General features: G+C 44.0%; 1 protein-coding gene across 1 annotated transcript in view; it reads right to left on the bottom strand.

Moving 5' to 3' along the window:
* Positions 1-2,421: 2,421 nt before the first annotated feature.
* Positions 2,422-17,840, bottom strand: part of notch3 (notch receptor 3) — a 42,812-nt gene continuing 27,393 nt past the window's right edge. The window contains exons 11-33 of the mRNA XM_063015293.1: positions 16,391-16,624; positions 16,199-16,309; positions 15,916-16,108; positions 15,172-15,317; positions 13,967-14,194; positions 13,718-13,870; positions 13,370-13,598; positions 13,031-13,232; positions 12,742-12,898; positions 12,454-12,638; positions 12,247-12,379; positions 11,902-12,156; positions 11,693-11,805; positions 11,080-11,609; positions 10,330-10,656; positions 10,074-10,222; positions 9,307-9,532; positions 9,112-9,202; positions 8,463-8,631; positions 8,050-8,354; positions 7,753-7,900; positions 6,194-6,291; positions 2,422-6,035 (exon numbers count right to left, since the gene is read on the bottom strand). Of these exons, the coding sequence (XP_062871363.1) occupies positions 4,632-6,035; positions 6,194-6,291; positions 7,753-7,900; positions 8,050-8,354; positions 8,463-8,631; positions 9,112-9,202; positions 9,307-9,532; positions 10,074-10,222; positions 10,330-10,656; positions 11,080-11,609; positions 11,693-11,805; positions 11,902-12,156; positions 12,247-12,379; positions 12,454-12,638; positions 12,742-12,898; positions 13,031-13,232; positions 13,370-13,598; positions 13,718-13,870; positions 13,967-14,194; positions 15,172-15,317; positions 15,916-16,108; positions 16,199-16,309; positions 16,391-16,624 (5,786 nt within the window). The 3' untranslated portion in view covers positions 2,422-4,631. The remainder of the gene's footprint in view (positions 6,036-6,193; positions 6,292-7,752; positions 7,901-8,049; positions 8,355-8,462; positions 8,632-9,111; positions 9,203-9,306; positions 9,533-10,073; positions 10,223-10,329; positions 10,657-11,079; positions 11,610-11,692; positions 11,806-11,901; positions 12,157-12,246; positions 12,380-12,453; positions 12,639-12,741; positions 12,899-13,030; positions 13,233-13,369; positions 13,599-13,717; positions 13,871-13,966; positions 14,195-15,171; positions 15,318-15,915; positions 16,109-16,198; positions 16,310-16,390; positions 16,625-17,840) is intronic.

Raw genomic sequence — 17,840 nt, 5'->3', positions numbered from 1 at the left:
CAGCTTTTAGTTGATGGAAAATATGTAAGAGACGGCTCAAGATTTTCTAAAATATAATACAATATATTGTAATATAGTAAGTGATTAGTTCTAATTTTAATAACAAATCAACAAATACAAATCTACACAAATAAATCCTTCATACCTGCCTATTCAGTTTGTGTTGGAATGTAAAGAGGCCTTTTGTTGCCCTCTATTGTATAAAGAATGTTGTGCTGTTAGGTTATCCAGCTACAGATTTATAGAGGGCCAAGCAATAGGAATGTATTAAGACCAATTTCACATGACAGTAAACTTGACCAATCTAACTGCCCAAAACAGCAGTTGTGTGGTTTCTAAAATGGAAGTTTACACTTGATGAAAGCACATCGAAATAAAATTATTAAGTCAATCCAAGTTCAATCTAAGCCCATTCCCTTTCCGATGAATTAATTTTTTTATGTTTGCTGAAACCAGAGAAACAAAGCTAAAGAGGGGAAAGCTGTAGTACTGCAGTGTCACATTTCTGTTATTGACATGTTTTGTAAATGAAATCTGCAGCGTCATAAGAACCTAAAAAGTATAAATTGCATTTACTGCTCTTTGGCTGTAGATGTGTTTCACTGGGAATGAATTGAGCTGGGTTAAAGATCAGAAGTAGTGCAAATGTTTCAAACAATAATGAATAATAATAAAAATTCTATAGTAGAGACAGCTGTAATTATTATCAGCGTGTACGTGCAGCTCTTTGCTTTGAGTTTTCAATTGGTCTGTCATTGTTAGTGCATTCTTTAATACTGTTGTGTGTTGGAGCATTGGGACTGATTCTGCAAAGAGGATCAACAAACTATTTCACAATTTAGCGCTGCTCTGTCAGTTAAACCAGACAAAGGTTTTATTACAAAAAAAGCAAACTAGGTGAAGATAAAGGAGATTTTTAAAAATATCTTAAACCTAAACAACAGTAAAAAAACTACATATTTAACACTTCAAGCATTCAAACATTGCTATCGGTACACTTGGTTAAATCAACCACAAGTGGAAAGTTCATGGAGCCACAGTTCTTAATGGACGGCTAAATCCTGCACTCTCCTGCTATTAAAACACACTGTTATAACTCATGCAGAATGTAGCTTGGCATTGTCTTGCTGAAACAAGCAGTGACGTCACTGAAAATAACCCTTCATGTGGCAGCTTTTGTTGATCCGAAATGCATATGTACCCCTCAGCATTATTAGTGCATTCATAGTTGTTTTACCCATGTAAATGGTATTACCACACCCCTTACCATGACAGATGCTGGCTTTTAAACTTAATCAGTTTAAAAACCCATCAGACTACAGCACTTCAAACTTTCAACTTTACCTCAGTCCATCTCAGATGAGTTTGAGCACAGAGAGGTCAGTGGCGTTTCTGGATGTTAATAAATTGCTTTTACCTTCCTCAGTGGAGTAACAAACTTATCAAAATTTGTGTTATAGAAGCAGTCCTTGTGGACCCCTTTTTATGCTGTGCTTTGGTGGATTCACACAAGAGGCTCATCCACTTTTCGCACAGGTGCCTAGGTCTGCTAACCAGGGTCCTTGCACAGCGTTTGAAGACCCCACCCACTTAGTCCGGTCTTTTCCCACCCAGCAGACACGGTGGCCAATTTTTGTCTGCTGCAGGCACTGCCAATTGTGCTCGCTATGGTGCCCAGCCGACCGGTAGCAGTAATTAGCATATATTTTGGACATCAACAACAACAAATAAACATCTTTCGACACTATAAATGAATACAATTAGGTTTTGTTGGGAATTATTTGGTTGTTGGGAAAGAATGAGCTTTTTGTAGAATTGTGGTTCATTAGTGACCAATTCATCTGAGCAAATTGACTTCTTTTTTCAAGGGTCTCTGTCTGTCAGACTAATTTATAATTGGAAAATCCTAGTGTGCCTGAGATAAGCCCAGTCTTGTTGGGGTTGTTTTATTTGGTTTGGTTTTATTTACCTGGTTTATTTTATTGGCTGATAATAAAATTTTCTGATATGTCCTAGTAAAATACTCTCTGTGTTCTTCTGTGATGCCTAATGCCACAGTAATAAAAGCAGCCCCATATCACGATGCTCCCACCTTTGATTTTCACTTCGGGCATGGTGAAAATCATTGAACCTTTATTGTCTGTTTTTATACTAGTTTATCCTATTTAGAATTGTGGTGGGTACAGTTCATTGGGTAAAAGGTAGGAAACACTCAGAATACACACAAAGGAAACCCACAACGACACAAGAAACCCATGGGGACACAGGGAGAACATGCAAACTTCACACAGAAAGGACCCTGGCTGTCCAGAACCCAGGCCTTTCTAGCTGTGAGTGAACAGCGCTACCAACTGCCCCCCCCACCACCACTCGCCCCATGGATTTGTGTTTCAGACAATAATAAAAGACACATGACAGAAATGTAGTTCCCTACTGTTTTATTAGAAGTAACTTATTTTACAACTTTTGTCTGTAGAAAGAAACGTGAAAAGTGTTTATATACAATGATTTAAACTACTTTTAAACAAGTATAGAAATTAATAATAAAGACAGAAAATATCTATGGCTGTTCTAGTAATGCAAGACCAATACATATCAGTCACATCCTCATTTAAAAAAAATAATGCTAATAGAAGGTACATTTACTTATTGTCTTTTTAGTACATAATCATTTTAGAAACATTAGACTTCTTTTAAACAAATATACCTAAACAAAACAATCATATGTACAAAAATGCTGAAATTATTTTAAAAAGTCCAGAGCGTAGAGGAAGACTGAGGGCTATTATGGGCAAAGAGGCTTTTAGGATGTTCTTCCTTGTTAGAATGTGTGTAGAAAAAAAATACTAAGGTCCAAATAGAAGAACAAATGGTTTTAGACCCACAGAAGCTGAATTATTGCTCAGCTTGGTGAAATATGTGGCAGGTAGTTGTTTGGCAGTGACTGCTTTGATATAAAAGGACGACGATAAGTGTAAAACACAATCCTATAAAATGGGCATCCTGGCTTACAAAGAAAGCATGGTGGAACTAGTACGGTTTAATGTTTGGGATGGATTTTTTAGAGAAATAAACACCTGCACCTGCAGCAGACAGCAGAGGGAAACACTACATAGCAGTGTTTACTGTACTAGTGTGTTTACGCAGGGAAGATAACCATTCTCCAGACTGGTTGGGTGGAAGCTACTAGAGATGCAGACTACACTGCATGCTATATAACACCTCCCTGAGGAGTGACAGAGCACTAGCAGCCCACTAGCCACCTCTTCAGACAATCAAACCCTCCAAATATAAGTAGTACACATCACATGCATACTGGCACACCGTGCATAATGAATATGATCGGACCATTCGAAATGAACCGACAGGACCACAGAAATGTAACATCCAGGGCTCAATCACAGACAGGACCAGGGGTCAGGACAAGGCTTTCTTCTGGTCCAGTTGTAGACAAGGCTGGGGAGAAATAAAGGACTCGGGATGGGAGAAGCATGTGTCACTGTAAAGCGACAAAAAAGCAGCAACCAATAAAAACAGCTTATTGTACCATACTGATGTCCCAAAGGTAACCACGGTTATAAAAAATACAGAATATAAACAATAAAAAAGTCAAATAAATTTATACAACCAAAAAAGAACAGTCAGAAGGGCAGGCAGTGAGTTTAAAAGAACAGACTAAAGGACAGACGGTAGAAAAACTTGGCCCTTTGTGGCTCAGCAGAGCTGATACAGATACAGGTGGAAGTGTTTCCATCACTGTTAACACTTTAATGCTTTCCTATTAGCAATGCTTGACGTTAGTTTGCATCAGTGCTGCTTCAAAACAGCAGCTATCAATTTTACACGCTTGGCCTTAGAAGTGCTTCAGAAATGCCCCTTAACATTATTGCCCCACGTAGTAACACTACGGAATGTATCGGTTCACTTTAGTTTATCAAATTGATACATATCACAAATGCTGGCCAATTAAACATGGCTAGGTATTCTACAAAGCCAATTTTGTGAATCAATGCCGGCCTAAATAAATAATTCCACTTACAAGAGGTGACACGTCCAACTCTTCCTGTTTGCCTCGTGGCTTTATGGGCAAAACCAGTGAACCACAAGCTTCTACTGCTGTAACAATCATACACACAGGTAAAGGTGTAACAGCTGTCAAAGAGGATGTGAAAAACACGTTTTGCTCCGAGAACTGGAGACAGACAGAGCGAGTGGATGCCCACAAGGCAGTTTTAGAGGACAATAAATACAAAACAAAGGATTTTCCTTCAACATTTCACTTTTTTTCTTAATCTACATTATAAAAAGTTTGTTAGTTTCAGGAAAGTGTCCCAAGTCTTTGAAATGAAAGACGTGGTTTTTTTTTCTTCATATACTTTTTTTTTTTAATAATAAAAAAGTCCATCTGTGACGGAACGTCTTACTTCATTAAATTGTCTTTTCTTTTTAAGACAACACAATTTTCCCTTTATGCTTTGCTCTGCAGACAACATCCAGCAGACAGTCCTCTTGACAAAGTCAATCCTAATCCAATTAAAATCTTGGAAATGGGCTGACGTTAAAAAAGTTAAAAAACCACAGAAGAGACGAGACGCGAGCCCTCGGGTACGAATCCTTATCGAAAGTTCTGCTCACGCGAACACCTGCATCTTTCCATTGGCCTCGGGGGCATGGGGGATTTGGGTGTGGGCAGGAGTGCAGCCGGAAACCGTTGGACTGGGCGTGGAGTCGGACCAATCAGAGACGCAGTGAGGGGAGGGGCTTGACCATGCTTCTGGAGACTCTGGTGAGGGGGTCAGGTAAGGGTGCTCACTTGGCACGTGTAGGTAATGCTTGGGTGTGGCATCGACGTTAGAGGTGCAGCTGTGTTGGGAAGGTGGAGTGGGGTAGTCCTCCAGTCCTGCTGTGGTGATGCTGCTGCTGGCCTGCACTGGGGGTGCCTGAGAGACCTGTGGAGGAGTGGTCTGGCTCTGTGATACTGCAGTGACTTGAGGTGGCTGCTGCTGAGGCTGACTAGGCTGCTGCTGGTAGAAGACTTGTGGAGGCTGCTGTGCTGTGGGGGGCGTCGAGGAGCCCAGGCGTGCCAGAGCCTGCTGGTTGGTCATGCCGTGCCCGTGGAGCTGCTGTTCAGCAATAGAGGGCAGCTTGATGGGACTAATGGTGGGTGTGCTGGTGACTGGTGTGGGCTGGAGCATGGTCTGCTGGGCGCTACGGAACACCTGCTGGTGCATGAGCATAGCGCCAGGCTGCATGGTGCCGGGGGTCCCCGGATGCACCATGCTCACCATAGGCTGGGTGCACTGAGTGGACTGTGCTGCACGGCTGTGCCAGTCAAACGGCACGCTCACAGGGCTTATCAATCCCATGCTCAGGCCCATCTGTGCAGGGTTGAGCGTGTAGCTATGGGAAGCCTGGTTCAACTCATTCAAACCAGCCAGCGAAACAGCAAACGGACCACCTGCATCCATCATACTGCTGTGCACCATGGGAGTAGTGGGCACAGAGTGGAAGATGCCCGGTGAAGGCATTGCAGCTGGAGAGGCCGGGTTGGTGAGGTATCCGGCGTTACTGGTGCCGCCACGCGGTGAGTCCAGCGAGTCTACCGGAGACAGTGTGACTGAGCTGTCCAGCAAGGCGCTCTGCATGTCCAAAGTTAGTTTCTTGCTGCGTGCCTTAGCTGCATCCTTCAGGCTGCTACCGTGCTGCCCTATGCCTTTGGAACCTGCTCTGCGGTTCTTTTTACTCTGTGGTGTGTTCTTCAGGTTGGGCAAGAAGCTACCTGGCGGGCACATGAGAGGCGATAGAGCATGACCGCTAGCAAGGTGATGCCCGGCGCTTGCGTGGCTCTGTGGGCTGCGAACGGTGTTGTACTCGTCTAGAATCTGCACAATGTCGTGGTGCATGCGGTCCTGTGCAATGTCGCGCGGGAGCCGATCCATGTGGTCTGTTATCTCACGGTTTGCAAAGTGCGCCAACAGCACCTTTACTGCCTCACAGCTGCCTTCTCTCGCAGCCAAGAAGAGCGGTGTCTCCTCCTGAACACAAATAGATAAAAAAAATCTACATTAAGTAACTGAGAAAGGGGAAACTCAGCTATTGTTATGCATAGGTTAGATAACGTTCTTAAAATGGAACAAAAATGTTCCAGAAAATCCTTACATAGTAAAGTGGAGGGACATAAGGGTTACTTTACCTTAAGATCTTGCATGTCTTTATTAGCTCCATTCTTCAACAGGGCAACAGTGGCTTCAATATTATTTACAGCTGCAGCCCAGTGCAGTGCAGATTTACCTACACGGGACACGACAGACACGATCAGCACATATTCAAAGTAGAGGTGTTAGACATTATAGTCCTGGTTTGATTACAAATCTCAGTGTCAGTGTGTGTGCAGAGGAAACAGTGCTAAAATGTCACCCTTGCCCACCCCTATTGTGCACATGCCAGTTCTGTTTACCCTGTGTACCCTCTCCTAAAGATCATGTTGCCATTCTGACTTGAACAGATTTCTTTATGATTCTTTTTATGGTCGACGAGACTATTACACATCATAAATCATAAACACGGAAACTATTCACAACTCAAATCAGTGAAACTACAAACAAGGGCGCTGTTAGCGGGTACTGTTTACAGTGAAACTATAAACGAGGGTTCCTGATGTGTTTTTTATTGATTATCGTTAACTATCAACAAATGACGATCGGCTGTTGGTTTGAAGAAGCAGGCAAAATTTGCATCTCTAATCTGGTGACATCTTGGACAAATAAAAATGACATGTGGCCATGACTTAGGAAGGCATCGGATCGGGACAATTAAGCCCAGGAAAGGTAAGGTGTGGCAACAAGGTCCTGTTATTTTGGCCACAGCTAACATAAAGCACTCGGGGGATTTATGTACCTGTTCAAGAAAGGTAGTTCTAACCCAAATCTGGATACTTTACTAAGTCGTGTCCACCCAAAAGGATCTCGTTCTCATACCTCCATTCAGCCTGGACACTCATTAATTTTATATATAGAGGCTGTCACCAGGAACGGAACGGTGGCTAAGTGGGTAGCACTGTCGCCTCACAGCAAGAAGGTCTTGGGTTCGATCCCCAGGTGGGGCAGTCCGGGTCCTTTCTGTGCGGAGTTTGCATGTTCTCCCTGTGTCTACGTGGGTTTCCTCCGGGAGCTCCGGTTTCCTCCCACAGTCCAAAAACATGCAGTCAAGTTAATTGGAGACCCTATGGGTGAATGGGTGAGTGTGTGTGTGTATGTGTGTCTGCTCTGCAATGGACTGGTGCCCCGTCCAGGGCGTTACTGTGTGCCTTGCACTCATTGAAAAGCTGGTATAAGCTCCATCACCCCCCTGTGACCCTGATTGGATAAGTGGTTTAAAAAGTGAGTTAGGATGTCACCAATGGGGCTCCGTAAATTGTTTTAGGGCCTTTTAAGTACTACAAACATTTACAATCGTACTACTTTGAATTAAAATTTGCATTTAGTGGTCAGTGGTTTGGTGATTCTTAACATTTCTAATAATTTTAAAAATACACCAATGATACATGGACTTAATGTTAGTTTCATTAAGTAAAACTCCACAATATGTGGTACTTATATAGTAGAATAGATAAAACTAACTAATACGCGAATGGAATGCCATTAAATACAAAACGTAGTTCATCATTCTGAACTAACGTGGAACGGACCCTATTAAAGCAATCAAGGGCAGAAAATGCAATTACAGCGAGCACTGAAATGTAGGTGAACGTACCCAGCTCGTCGACCGCATTTACATCAGCATGGCAGGTGATGAGCTCCTCGACCATGCCCTCTACTGCCAACCGAGCAGCCAGGATCAGAGCAGTGGAGCCATCGTACATGCGTGCGTCCAGATCTGTTGCTCGTGTTCTAATCAGAATCTTTAAAAAAAGATGGTAGTGTTACTTGCAAAATACACTTTTAAAGAGGTAAAACTACTATAATAACTACAGTTACATGAATAGTATTGTAGACACGATAAGACTAAAACTGCTAAAGTAAAGTCTTATTATACTGTGCTATCATGTACCTGGAAGACACCCTGAGCATCAGCAGCTACTGCTGCATGTAGTGGTGTGCGACCCGTATTGTCCTGTGCATTGGCATCAGCTCCAGCATCCAGCAGCCGCTTGGCAGCATCGGCACGTGCATAGCGGGCGGCAAGGTGCAGGGCTGTTTCTCCGGTCCGATCTGTCTGGGCACCCAGAGATGCCCCTTGGTAAATGAGGTCTGATATGATGTTGGCTGTAGACTCCTCAGGATCCTCCTCCTCGACCACCTCTGGCTCCAGTCCTCCACCGCAGAATGAGGCCAGCATCAGTGGAGTAAACCCATCTACAGCAGCACAAAGAATACTCAGTCACACTGCTCAGATCTCAAAATATAAAAAAGATATGAATTCTTTATTGGTTTTATTTAGAAAAATATATATGCGGGTCATACCTGGTCCGCGCACATTGACATCCATGCAGTCTCCATCGAATTCGCCTTGTGGAGGTGTTAGCGCCATGGAAGGGGGCATACGAATATCTGCGGCTGCCAAGTGATGCTGCGTCCACTGCCTGCTGTCCACAGCATCTTCAGTGTCTGAGAGGATACTGGGCTCCTCCACCTGTAGTGTACACACACATGACCTGTTGTTATGGAAACCTGCATTTCTGTTTATCGCCCTTGATCATCACTTTATATTCTTTTTTTTTGCCATTAACAATATCATTCTTTATATAATCATTCTTTATATAATCATTCTATAATATATCATTATATGATATTTTTATAAGGTTCTTGAGTGGCACAATGGTCTAGTAATGGTGGTGCGCTGGCCTACTAATGCTGAGACCAGGGTTCAAATCTCAGTGGTGCTATTGGCTGCCGGGACGTCTACACAGACACGATTGGCTATGTGTAAAGGAAGGTGGACAAAAGCCATGTGATGGAATAGTGCTTTGTCCAGGATGTTCCCTCCCTGTGCTCAGTGTTTCACAGAGAAGCTGGACCCACCGCAACCCTTAACCCGTGTACAGTTTTAATTGTGAGAATAATCAGCTCTAACTTACTTTTACTGTAGTAATTAAAACCTGCAATTAATTACCTTAAGTCTCTTGGCCTCAGGACAGTCGGTGTCTATCCACTGATCACTATGGTCTGCCAGTAAAGACTCTTCCACTGTCTTTGGCATGTGTCTAAAAGATAAAATTATATTGATTAACCACCCAAATTGTAGCATTTATCTGATATCAATGTCATCAGCAAAGCCAACTAGCAAGTGAAAGTATCAAGCACTCACTTCATGCCCAGAGCATCCTGACCCACGGGCTCTCTGCGGTTCTTATTGCTACTGGTTTCCTTCTTGAGGAAGAAGCCCTCAGGGAACCAGAGGGTGCTGTGCTCACGTTTGCGGCGTGCAATGAGCATGCCCACCACCATAATGACCATTAGGAAGAGCGCTGCTACGCCCACCAGCAGCAGTTTACCCCATTCGGGTACCTCATTTGGGTCCACTATTTTCTCACCTGAGCGAGAGACATAAGAAAGGTACATAGATACATACACAAATACAAATGGTATCATCTGGAGGGTTACGAACAAATGATTTACAAATGCACATGGATGAGTTGCTGCTGGTGACCAGTGTGACAAATTACATTTCACATCAACACATGTTACCATGTTAACTTGTGTGTAAGGCTGCATAGCAAAAACATACATGTCGTAGGTTGTACATGGGTAAGGGTAATAAAAGTGGAATATATACGGATGGGTTATCAGACAGCAAGGCAGGTAGGTAGGGAATTGGATGAATATGTAAATAAAAATTTAAATACAAACAAACAAGAAAGACAGGGATAAAAAGCACATATGGCACATATGGGTAGCTACACAGAAACAAATAGATACCTCAGCTGTTGAAAAATAGAATGAAATCCAAGTGTGTGCAGCAGGTAAAACAATTTAAAACATGATCAATTTTTAATAATAATTTTTTAGTTATCTCTTGTGACCTTAACAATACTTTGCATCTTTTATTTATTACTATTTAAAAGGAACACTTACTGCGGACTTCTTTCAGCGGATATGGGAAACGCAGCATCTCCTGAGCAGAGAGAGCCCCCAGATAATCTGCAGCATTCTCAGCAGAGGGGAAACAATTATCAGAGTCCTGTGTGCAGAGCCGATTATCAATCTCTAAATACACGATGGACCTGCACAAAAAAAAAATCACACTTAGTCAAAGGAACTACAAAAAAATCAACAAAACAACCACACCCTTGTATTTTCAGTGTCTCCTGGACTGGACAGAGGAACTCACCCAATGACCTCGTTATGAGGCTGGAGCTCTCGTTTCAGACGCGCCTCGCGTCGGGTATAGGGCCGGATCATGGCGTCTCCGTTGTGGTCGAGGCGGAAGCGCAGGGATGTGCGCAGGATGCTGCTGAGCTTCTGCAGGAAGGCCGTGCCCGTGCGCAACAGCTCATCGGGCGGCAGCAGCACCACAATGACCAGCACACCGTCCGCCAGGTCTTCTGGAACGGTCTTGGCACAGTCCAGTCCGTCCCAGCCACACTCCTCGTTGTTACAGCCCTGATCGCAGCGGCCGTCTGCGTAGTGGTCCATGCAGTACGTCTCGTAGATAGGACTGAAATGAGGATAGAGCAAACGTGACTTTTTCATTTTGGACATCTATTAGTCAATTGTTATATTAGAAAAAAATAATGCTAATTTGGTAGTTGTATAGAAATTGTTGTCTATGAATATAGATTTGTACAGGGCTAAATATCACAAATAATGTTGTCCAAAAAATGGTTCAGGTTAAACATAAACTACTTTTCCAACTATTTCATTTTCCATTCCTTTGTATTTAAATACTTTTAAATTCCTAATGCTAGTAAGTCTATTATACTTTACTACTAGCATTTGTTGGCATTACATTAGTGCTGGGCATTAGTGCTGATCATGGCTAAAAATAGTACAGTTTATTGTCTGTTTACACTGGCTGTCAGATTTGTTTTGGAACATGTAGCTAATTGTAAGGGGAGAAAATATAAAACTGCTCTCTTACTTGCAAACTTTCTCTTTGCTCCGGCAGTCGAAGTTGTCGTACAGGCATTCAGCATTGTTGCACGTCTCATCGCACAGGCTGTTGTTGAAGACGCGCCAGCAGCGTGGGTCAGTACAGTGAGCCCACGGGTTTACGGCAAGCGAGCAGTCCCCTCCATCCCAGCGGCACGCGAACGTGTTGCACTTCTTGTCACATACGCCATCGTTGGCCTTGCCGTGGCAGTCGGGATTTGGGCAGATGGGTGCCGGGACCTCGAGTCTGCGTGACTCCTGCTCGCAGCGTTTTCCACGCCAGCCAGGCATGCACTGGCAGCTGAAGTAGGGGTGTGAGACCTCCTCTGTGCACGTACCACCGTTACGGCAAGGCTTGGACGCACAGCTCTCGTTAGAGCGGTGTTGGCACTGTGGACCCGCGTAGCCCTGCGGACACGTGCAGCGGGCACCACGGGGTGTCAGACTGCAACTGCCGCCGTTGTAGCAGGAGAGCTCACGGCATGACATGCTGCGCTCACAGTTTAACCCAGTATAGCCCTGAAACAGAGAAAGACGGCTTGATTTATCAGGTGCTCGATTGGATTAGTGTAAATGTAGGGAAGGTAGGGAAGCCTACTCACTAGCTGACAAGTGCAGATGTATCCCACTGGAGAATTACTGGACACTGAGCATGCTCCGTTGTTCTTACATGGCTGAGACTCGCACGTACTGAAGCGGTTTTGACAACCACGCCCTGCTCAAACATACACACACATACATAGTGATCAGACTAGGTGGATATACACACACACAAAACATACATTCAAAAGTAAATTGATTATTTACTCACCAGTGAAGCCAGGCTTGCAGACACACTGGTAGTCGTTGGGCAGCTGAATGCAGTCGAAACTATTGGCCGGATTGCAGGGGTTTGAGTGGCACTCGTTTATGTCGCCCTCACAGCGCTCTCCGGTGAAGCCAGGAGGACAGTTGCAGTGGTATCCACCCACCCGGTCTACACAGGTACCGTTATTCTGGCACTTTGGCATGCCACGAGGCCAGGTCGGTGTAGCACAGTCATCCTCATTTATCTCGCAAAGGACGCCTATGGAGAAATTTGGTAAAAATATTAGGAAAATAATACAAGCGTCATGCATTGGAAGAGCTGATGTGGCAATCAAGCTAAAAAACCTACCCAGTGTGCCAGGAGGGCATGAGCAGATGTAGTGGCCCACCATATCAATACAAGTGCCTCCGTTCTGACACGGGTGAGAGCGGCACTCATTGACCTCCCTCTCGCAGTTCTGCCCTTCATACCCTGGCAAACACTAAAAAACACAACATCATTAACAACAGCAAACTTTTCGAACAGGCATATAAAACAAATTGTACAACCACTCACATCACATGTGTATCCTCCTACGTAGCCTCTGCAAGCTGCACCATTGAGGCAAGGTTTGTCTTCACAGAGATCCACCTGACTCTCACAGTAGCTGCCTGTGTAATCAACAGGGCACTTGCAGAAGTGAGAGTTTCCCGTGTTAACGCAGTGACCACCATGATGACAAAGCTCATCTGTCTGAAGACCTGTAACATTAGACAGCAGAGAAAACAGCACATTAGAGTAGCAAGTAGTTATCACAACACAGTGGACACCAAGCAAAACTTAGAAATCTGAGATTTCACATACCTCTCTGAATGGCTGCCACTTCACAGGAAACTCCTGGAATGTCACAGTAGCGTCCCGACCAGCTGCCCAAGCAGTCACAGGTGAAAGAGCCGTCCTTTGGCCTGCAGCGGCCGCTGTTCTGGCACGGGTTTGAGCGTCTACACCAGTCCATAGGCATCTGCACAACAACACAGTCATTTTCAGATTTAAGTTTGCAACTTAAAACATAATACATTCTAGAAAAGGGAACATGCTATATCAGCAGCATTCATTCATAATTGTTTCATCGGATATTTGCAGGTTTGTGTACCTGGCAGCGATTGCCAGTGTAGCCTTTGGGGCAGGAGCAGCGGAACGACTTCACACCGTCGTGACACACTCCTCCGTTGAGGCAGGGCTGCGAGTCGCATTCGTTAACCTCGTACTGGCAGTGGTCACCGGTGAAGCCGGGGCGGCATGTGCAAGAGAAGCCGTTGATCTTGTCCACACAGGTTCCACCATTAAAGCAGGAGCTGCGAGACAAACCAAAAACGAATGGTCAGCATTGGAACACTGCTTTACTTTTTCAAGTTTCATATCATTACCAAGGAATTAAACGTATTTATTTATTCATGCTTTTCTGAGACTGGGATTTAAAGTCATCTGTCACCTTTCTGTGCAGTCGGGTATGTTGGTCTCGCAGTGCAGGCCGGTGTAGCCTGGTTTGCAAGTGCAGGTGTAGCTGTTGACATAGTCGGTGCAGGTGCCTCCGTTCTTGCAGGGGGAGCTCTGACATTCGTTCACCTCGATGGCGCATCGAGGCCCTGTGAACCCGGGCAGGCAGGTGCAATAGAAGGTGTTAACACCGTCCACACATGAGCCGCCACTCAGACATGGATCTGTGGATGTAGAGAGGGAGTTGTTACAATGAGGGGCAATAGCTCATGGCAGATTTTGTGTAATACATATCCGATATTGGCCATGTCTTTGTCTGGCCTGTAACAGAGTAGCTACTCACTGGGGACACAATCGTTAATGTCGGTTTCACAGTTTGGCCCAGAGTAGCCACTGCGGCAGGAGCACACGTAGCCTCCGAGGGTGTTCGTGCAAGTCCCGCGGTTCTTGCATGGGTTAGATGTGCACTCATTCACATCAATGTTACACAGCTGACCTGTGGAAACAAAAACACAAACAGTCAGTCCCATTTGTTTACGCAAAAACCATCTGTCACGTGCATTTCAGTTTTTTATTTATACGTAAGACTCACCCTGCCATCCAGTTGGGCAGGTGCACTTGTATCCCACATAGTCAGGTGTGTGGATGCATTGAGCATTGTTGGCACAGGGGTTGGGAGAGCAGGGCTCTTCGTCGCAGGTGGGTCCGCTGTATGGAGACTCACATAGACAGGTGAAACTGGCCACTCCATCCACGCAGGTGCCGTGATTACGACAGGGACTGGATGCACACTCGTTTATGTTCTCCTGACATAGGTTTCCTATTGAAAAGAGTTTAAGTTAGTAAATTATTGCCTTTAGGGTACAACATAACCTGCAAAAAGTGCCATTTAAGTGTGTTTTCATGCACTTGATTAATATAATAAGAGAAACTCTATGTATATAAAGCATCTATATGCTGAAATTCTATCGAAAAGCAACATATACACCTTGTGTGCACAGGGTTAGATAGATAGATAGATAGATAGATAGATAGATAGATAGATAGATAGATAGATAGATAGATAGATAGATAGATAGATAGATAGATACTTTATTAATCCCGAAGGCGGGGGGGTGCCTTCGGGATTAATTTGGTGCCTGCCAAATCAACAACTAATGGGAACACAGACTAATCCTAATATTATGCAAAGGTAATGAGTGCAATATGTGTATTAATATTTTACATTAGTAAATGTGAGGGCGATTTTGAGCATATCTGAATTCTGGGGATGATCATGTGATTGTTATCGCAGCCTTGTTCTGAATTCACATATGCTGATGCAGTTAAATATAATTTTTTTTCGGCATCAATAGATGATCCATGCTTAATGTTAACTTTATGAACTAAAAGAAATCCAAATGCCTTTATTGGACATTTTAAAATAATGGTCTAGTTCTAATTAAGACTGCAGAATGCTGTGTGACTGAAAACTGGAATAATCAAGTTGTTAGAAGTGAGGAACTGAATCTCACCAGCAGGTGGTGGTATGATCCAGTTCTTTAGAGCTGTGACAGCGGACATTTTAATCCTTCAACACTAATAATACAAATGGGATTCACACGGAATCCGTAGGGGATTTTTGTATTCATAACTCCGGCTGCCTTTCAATTCATACACGTATACATCTCAATGCTAATTTTCCAACTGAGACAGACTGAACTAGTGAATACATTATGGAAACAATGACAATGAAATGATCGTGAAGTGATTTGTCTCTAGTAAAGTGACGTATTTGAAGAAAGATGCCACACATACCTCTAAAACCCTGGCGACATTTGCAGGTGAAGCCGTTCAGCTGGTCAATACAGGTGCCGGCATTCTGGCAGGGACTGGGCAGGCAGTCATTACGATCTAGATCACAGTTCTTCCCAACCCAGCCTGGTTCACAATCACACCTATAGCTGTGTAATAAAAGGAAACCTTAAGCATCAGAGTAAAGCGAACTGTTTTCTTAAAAATAATAACATTTTAAACAATATATTAAAACAACAATGCAAACAAGTGATCTATTATCATTATTTATTAGCTCACATACAGCATATTCATTTAATTTATTAAATTCAGGGTCATGGCAACACTGGTCATGCAAGGCCATATCCTGGACAGGGCACTAAACCATTGCAGGGCTTCAGTTAATACCCCACAGACACAGCCAATAATGTCTGTGTAGATGCCCGACCGACCGTATGGCCGTAACTAATAGATCACTATGCCATCCGCTTGTGCAACATATTTTTAATAAATACAAGCCCAAACCTTTAACCATAATTGCAGCAGTAATGAGAAACCCTTTCAACCATCTCCTCCCTCAAACACAGCCAATTTGACAGTAAAGCTGAGATTTCAGAGCTTAAAACTGTAATGCTAGAGATCTCAGCTGTGTTTACATAGCACATTATAACTCAATCTTAAAAAGCTAGTGCTACACTAGAGAGGATGCTAACATGTGCAGTGGTAAACCCCTTGTGTTTAGTGTGCAAGCTCTGGTTAAATACGTACCCGTTGGGATCCTCTCTGCAGGCGCCATGTACACATGGGCTGTTACTGCACACATCCACATGAGAATAGCAGTACGGTTCATGGAAGCCAGGTGGGCACAGGCAGCGGAAACCGTTCTCCTCGTCTATACAGGTGCCTCCGTTTCGGCAGGGGTTTGACGAGCACTCGTCCATCTCCACGTTACACTTGGGGCCTGAGGGTAACGAACACAAAGCGATGGTGTCAGATTGCCCTGCATTTCAAAGAACTAATCTGACACTTGTGAAGATATTCTCAGTCTTACCAGTGAAGCCAGGCTTGCACACACAGTCATACCGGTTGATTCCATCCTTGCAGATGCCATAGTCACAAGGGTTGCTGGCACAGTCGTCGAAGTTGATCTCACAGTTGGTCCCTGTTTAAACAACACCATGCTAATTAGGACTATTTATCACCCATTAAAGTCAATGGCTACAATTGCTGACTCTTCACTTACCTGATGTGCCATGTTGACACTGGCAGATGTATTTGTTAACCAGGTCCACACACTTGCCCCCATTCTGGCATGGGTTACTGTGGCACTCGTTGAGTTGGTTTTCGCAGCGGTAGCCTGTATAGCCTGGCACGCAGTTACAGGTGTAGCTGGCAATGCCGTCTATGCAGGTGCCGTGGTGGCATGGGTCAGGCTGGCAGTTATCAATGTTACTCTCGCAGAGTCTGCCCTCGAATCCTGGACACAGGAGAAGGGATATGCTCTATGATCGATTTGCACCAAATAATCTTTCACTGTGTCTTTCCACCACAAAGAGTCAGTTCTCGGTCAGCACCAATATGCTGCCAGTTCTCGATTCTAGTACCAATATGCCACTGGTCTGAAACCAAGAACGATGTGTTGAAGGTTTGTCATTCTAAACAGTAACTCGAGCATCTCAAGTGTTTCCATGAGCACTATTAAATAATGTAAACCGTGTAAAAGGTTTGAAATAGCTGTTCATAATAACTGGTCTAATGACGAAACTATGGTTATATTTTTAAGTTTACCAAAAGAAATATAGCTACAGTGCTAATGCTATGGTCTGCATGTGTGAATCCGTAAAAAGAGAAAAAATACCCACAAAGGTACATCTCATGGCGAAAGCAAAATGTTAAGAAAAGTAAGAACATAAGAGGAATGTGAATGCGAGAGATCACATTCACTCCTGCGCTGTATGAGGTTATTACAGGATTCTAGGGTGGATTTCCTCTCTGAACTGCACTGTCTGGCTATAAGACGACTCAGACGTGACCTAATCAGCAGAATTTCGATGAGAGGATCTCTCGTACGCTCTCCATTTTACTCGCTGGCTCAGACCAATTCAGTCCCAGCTATTCACCGCTCGGTCTACAATGCGAAAACTTCCTTTCTTTCATGCCGTCTCTTCTCCGCCTTCACCCTCCACCTCTTTCCCAGATTCCCTTTTTAACTCCAAAGACTCCTTTCCTCATTCTCTGTATGTTTTTCCTCTTTTCAAGTTCCTTTCCACTTTCCCTGTTTCCTTCTTTCTTTCTGTCTCACTCCATCTGGTGAAAGGTCCTACAGTGTGGTGCCCGGGGTTCCTGTGGTTTCCATGCCGACAGGTTTTCAGGCAGGGGCCGAGCGAGAAGACGGAGAGAAGTGAGAAACACAGAGAGAGAGAGACAGACGGAGAGAGAGGCTTCACAGAACTGCTTTTGTCCTGAGGAGTTAAGTGACAATACCCTGCACCCCTGCTAACAGGACAACTTAGGAGAACAGGAGCAGCAGAATACCAAGCAGTTGGTACACCCAAATAAATGCTTAGTTTCACTTCACACACACACACACACACACACACGAATAGAGTATAAACAGTATGTGTATATGTCCTACTTTGTCAAATGTATATAAGAAGGAAACTGAGCACAACCTATGTGACCTGTAGTAACAA

This window comes from Trichomycterus rosablanca, chromosome 2, assembly GCF_030014385.1.
Source record: "Trichomycterus rosablanca isolate fTriRos1 chromosome 2, fTriRos1.hap1, whole genome shotgun sequence".
Lineage (NCBI taxonomy): Eukaryota > Metazoa > Chordata > Actinopteri > Siluriformes > Trichomycteridae > Trichomycterus > Trichomycterus rosablanca.
This window is presented reverse-complemented; position numbering and strand designations above follow the sequence as displayed.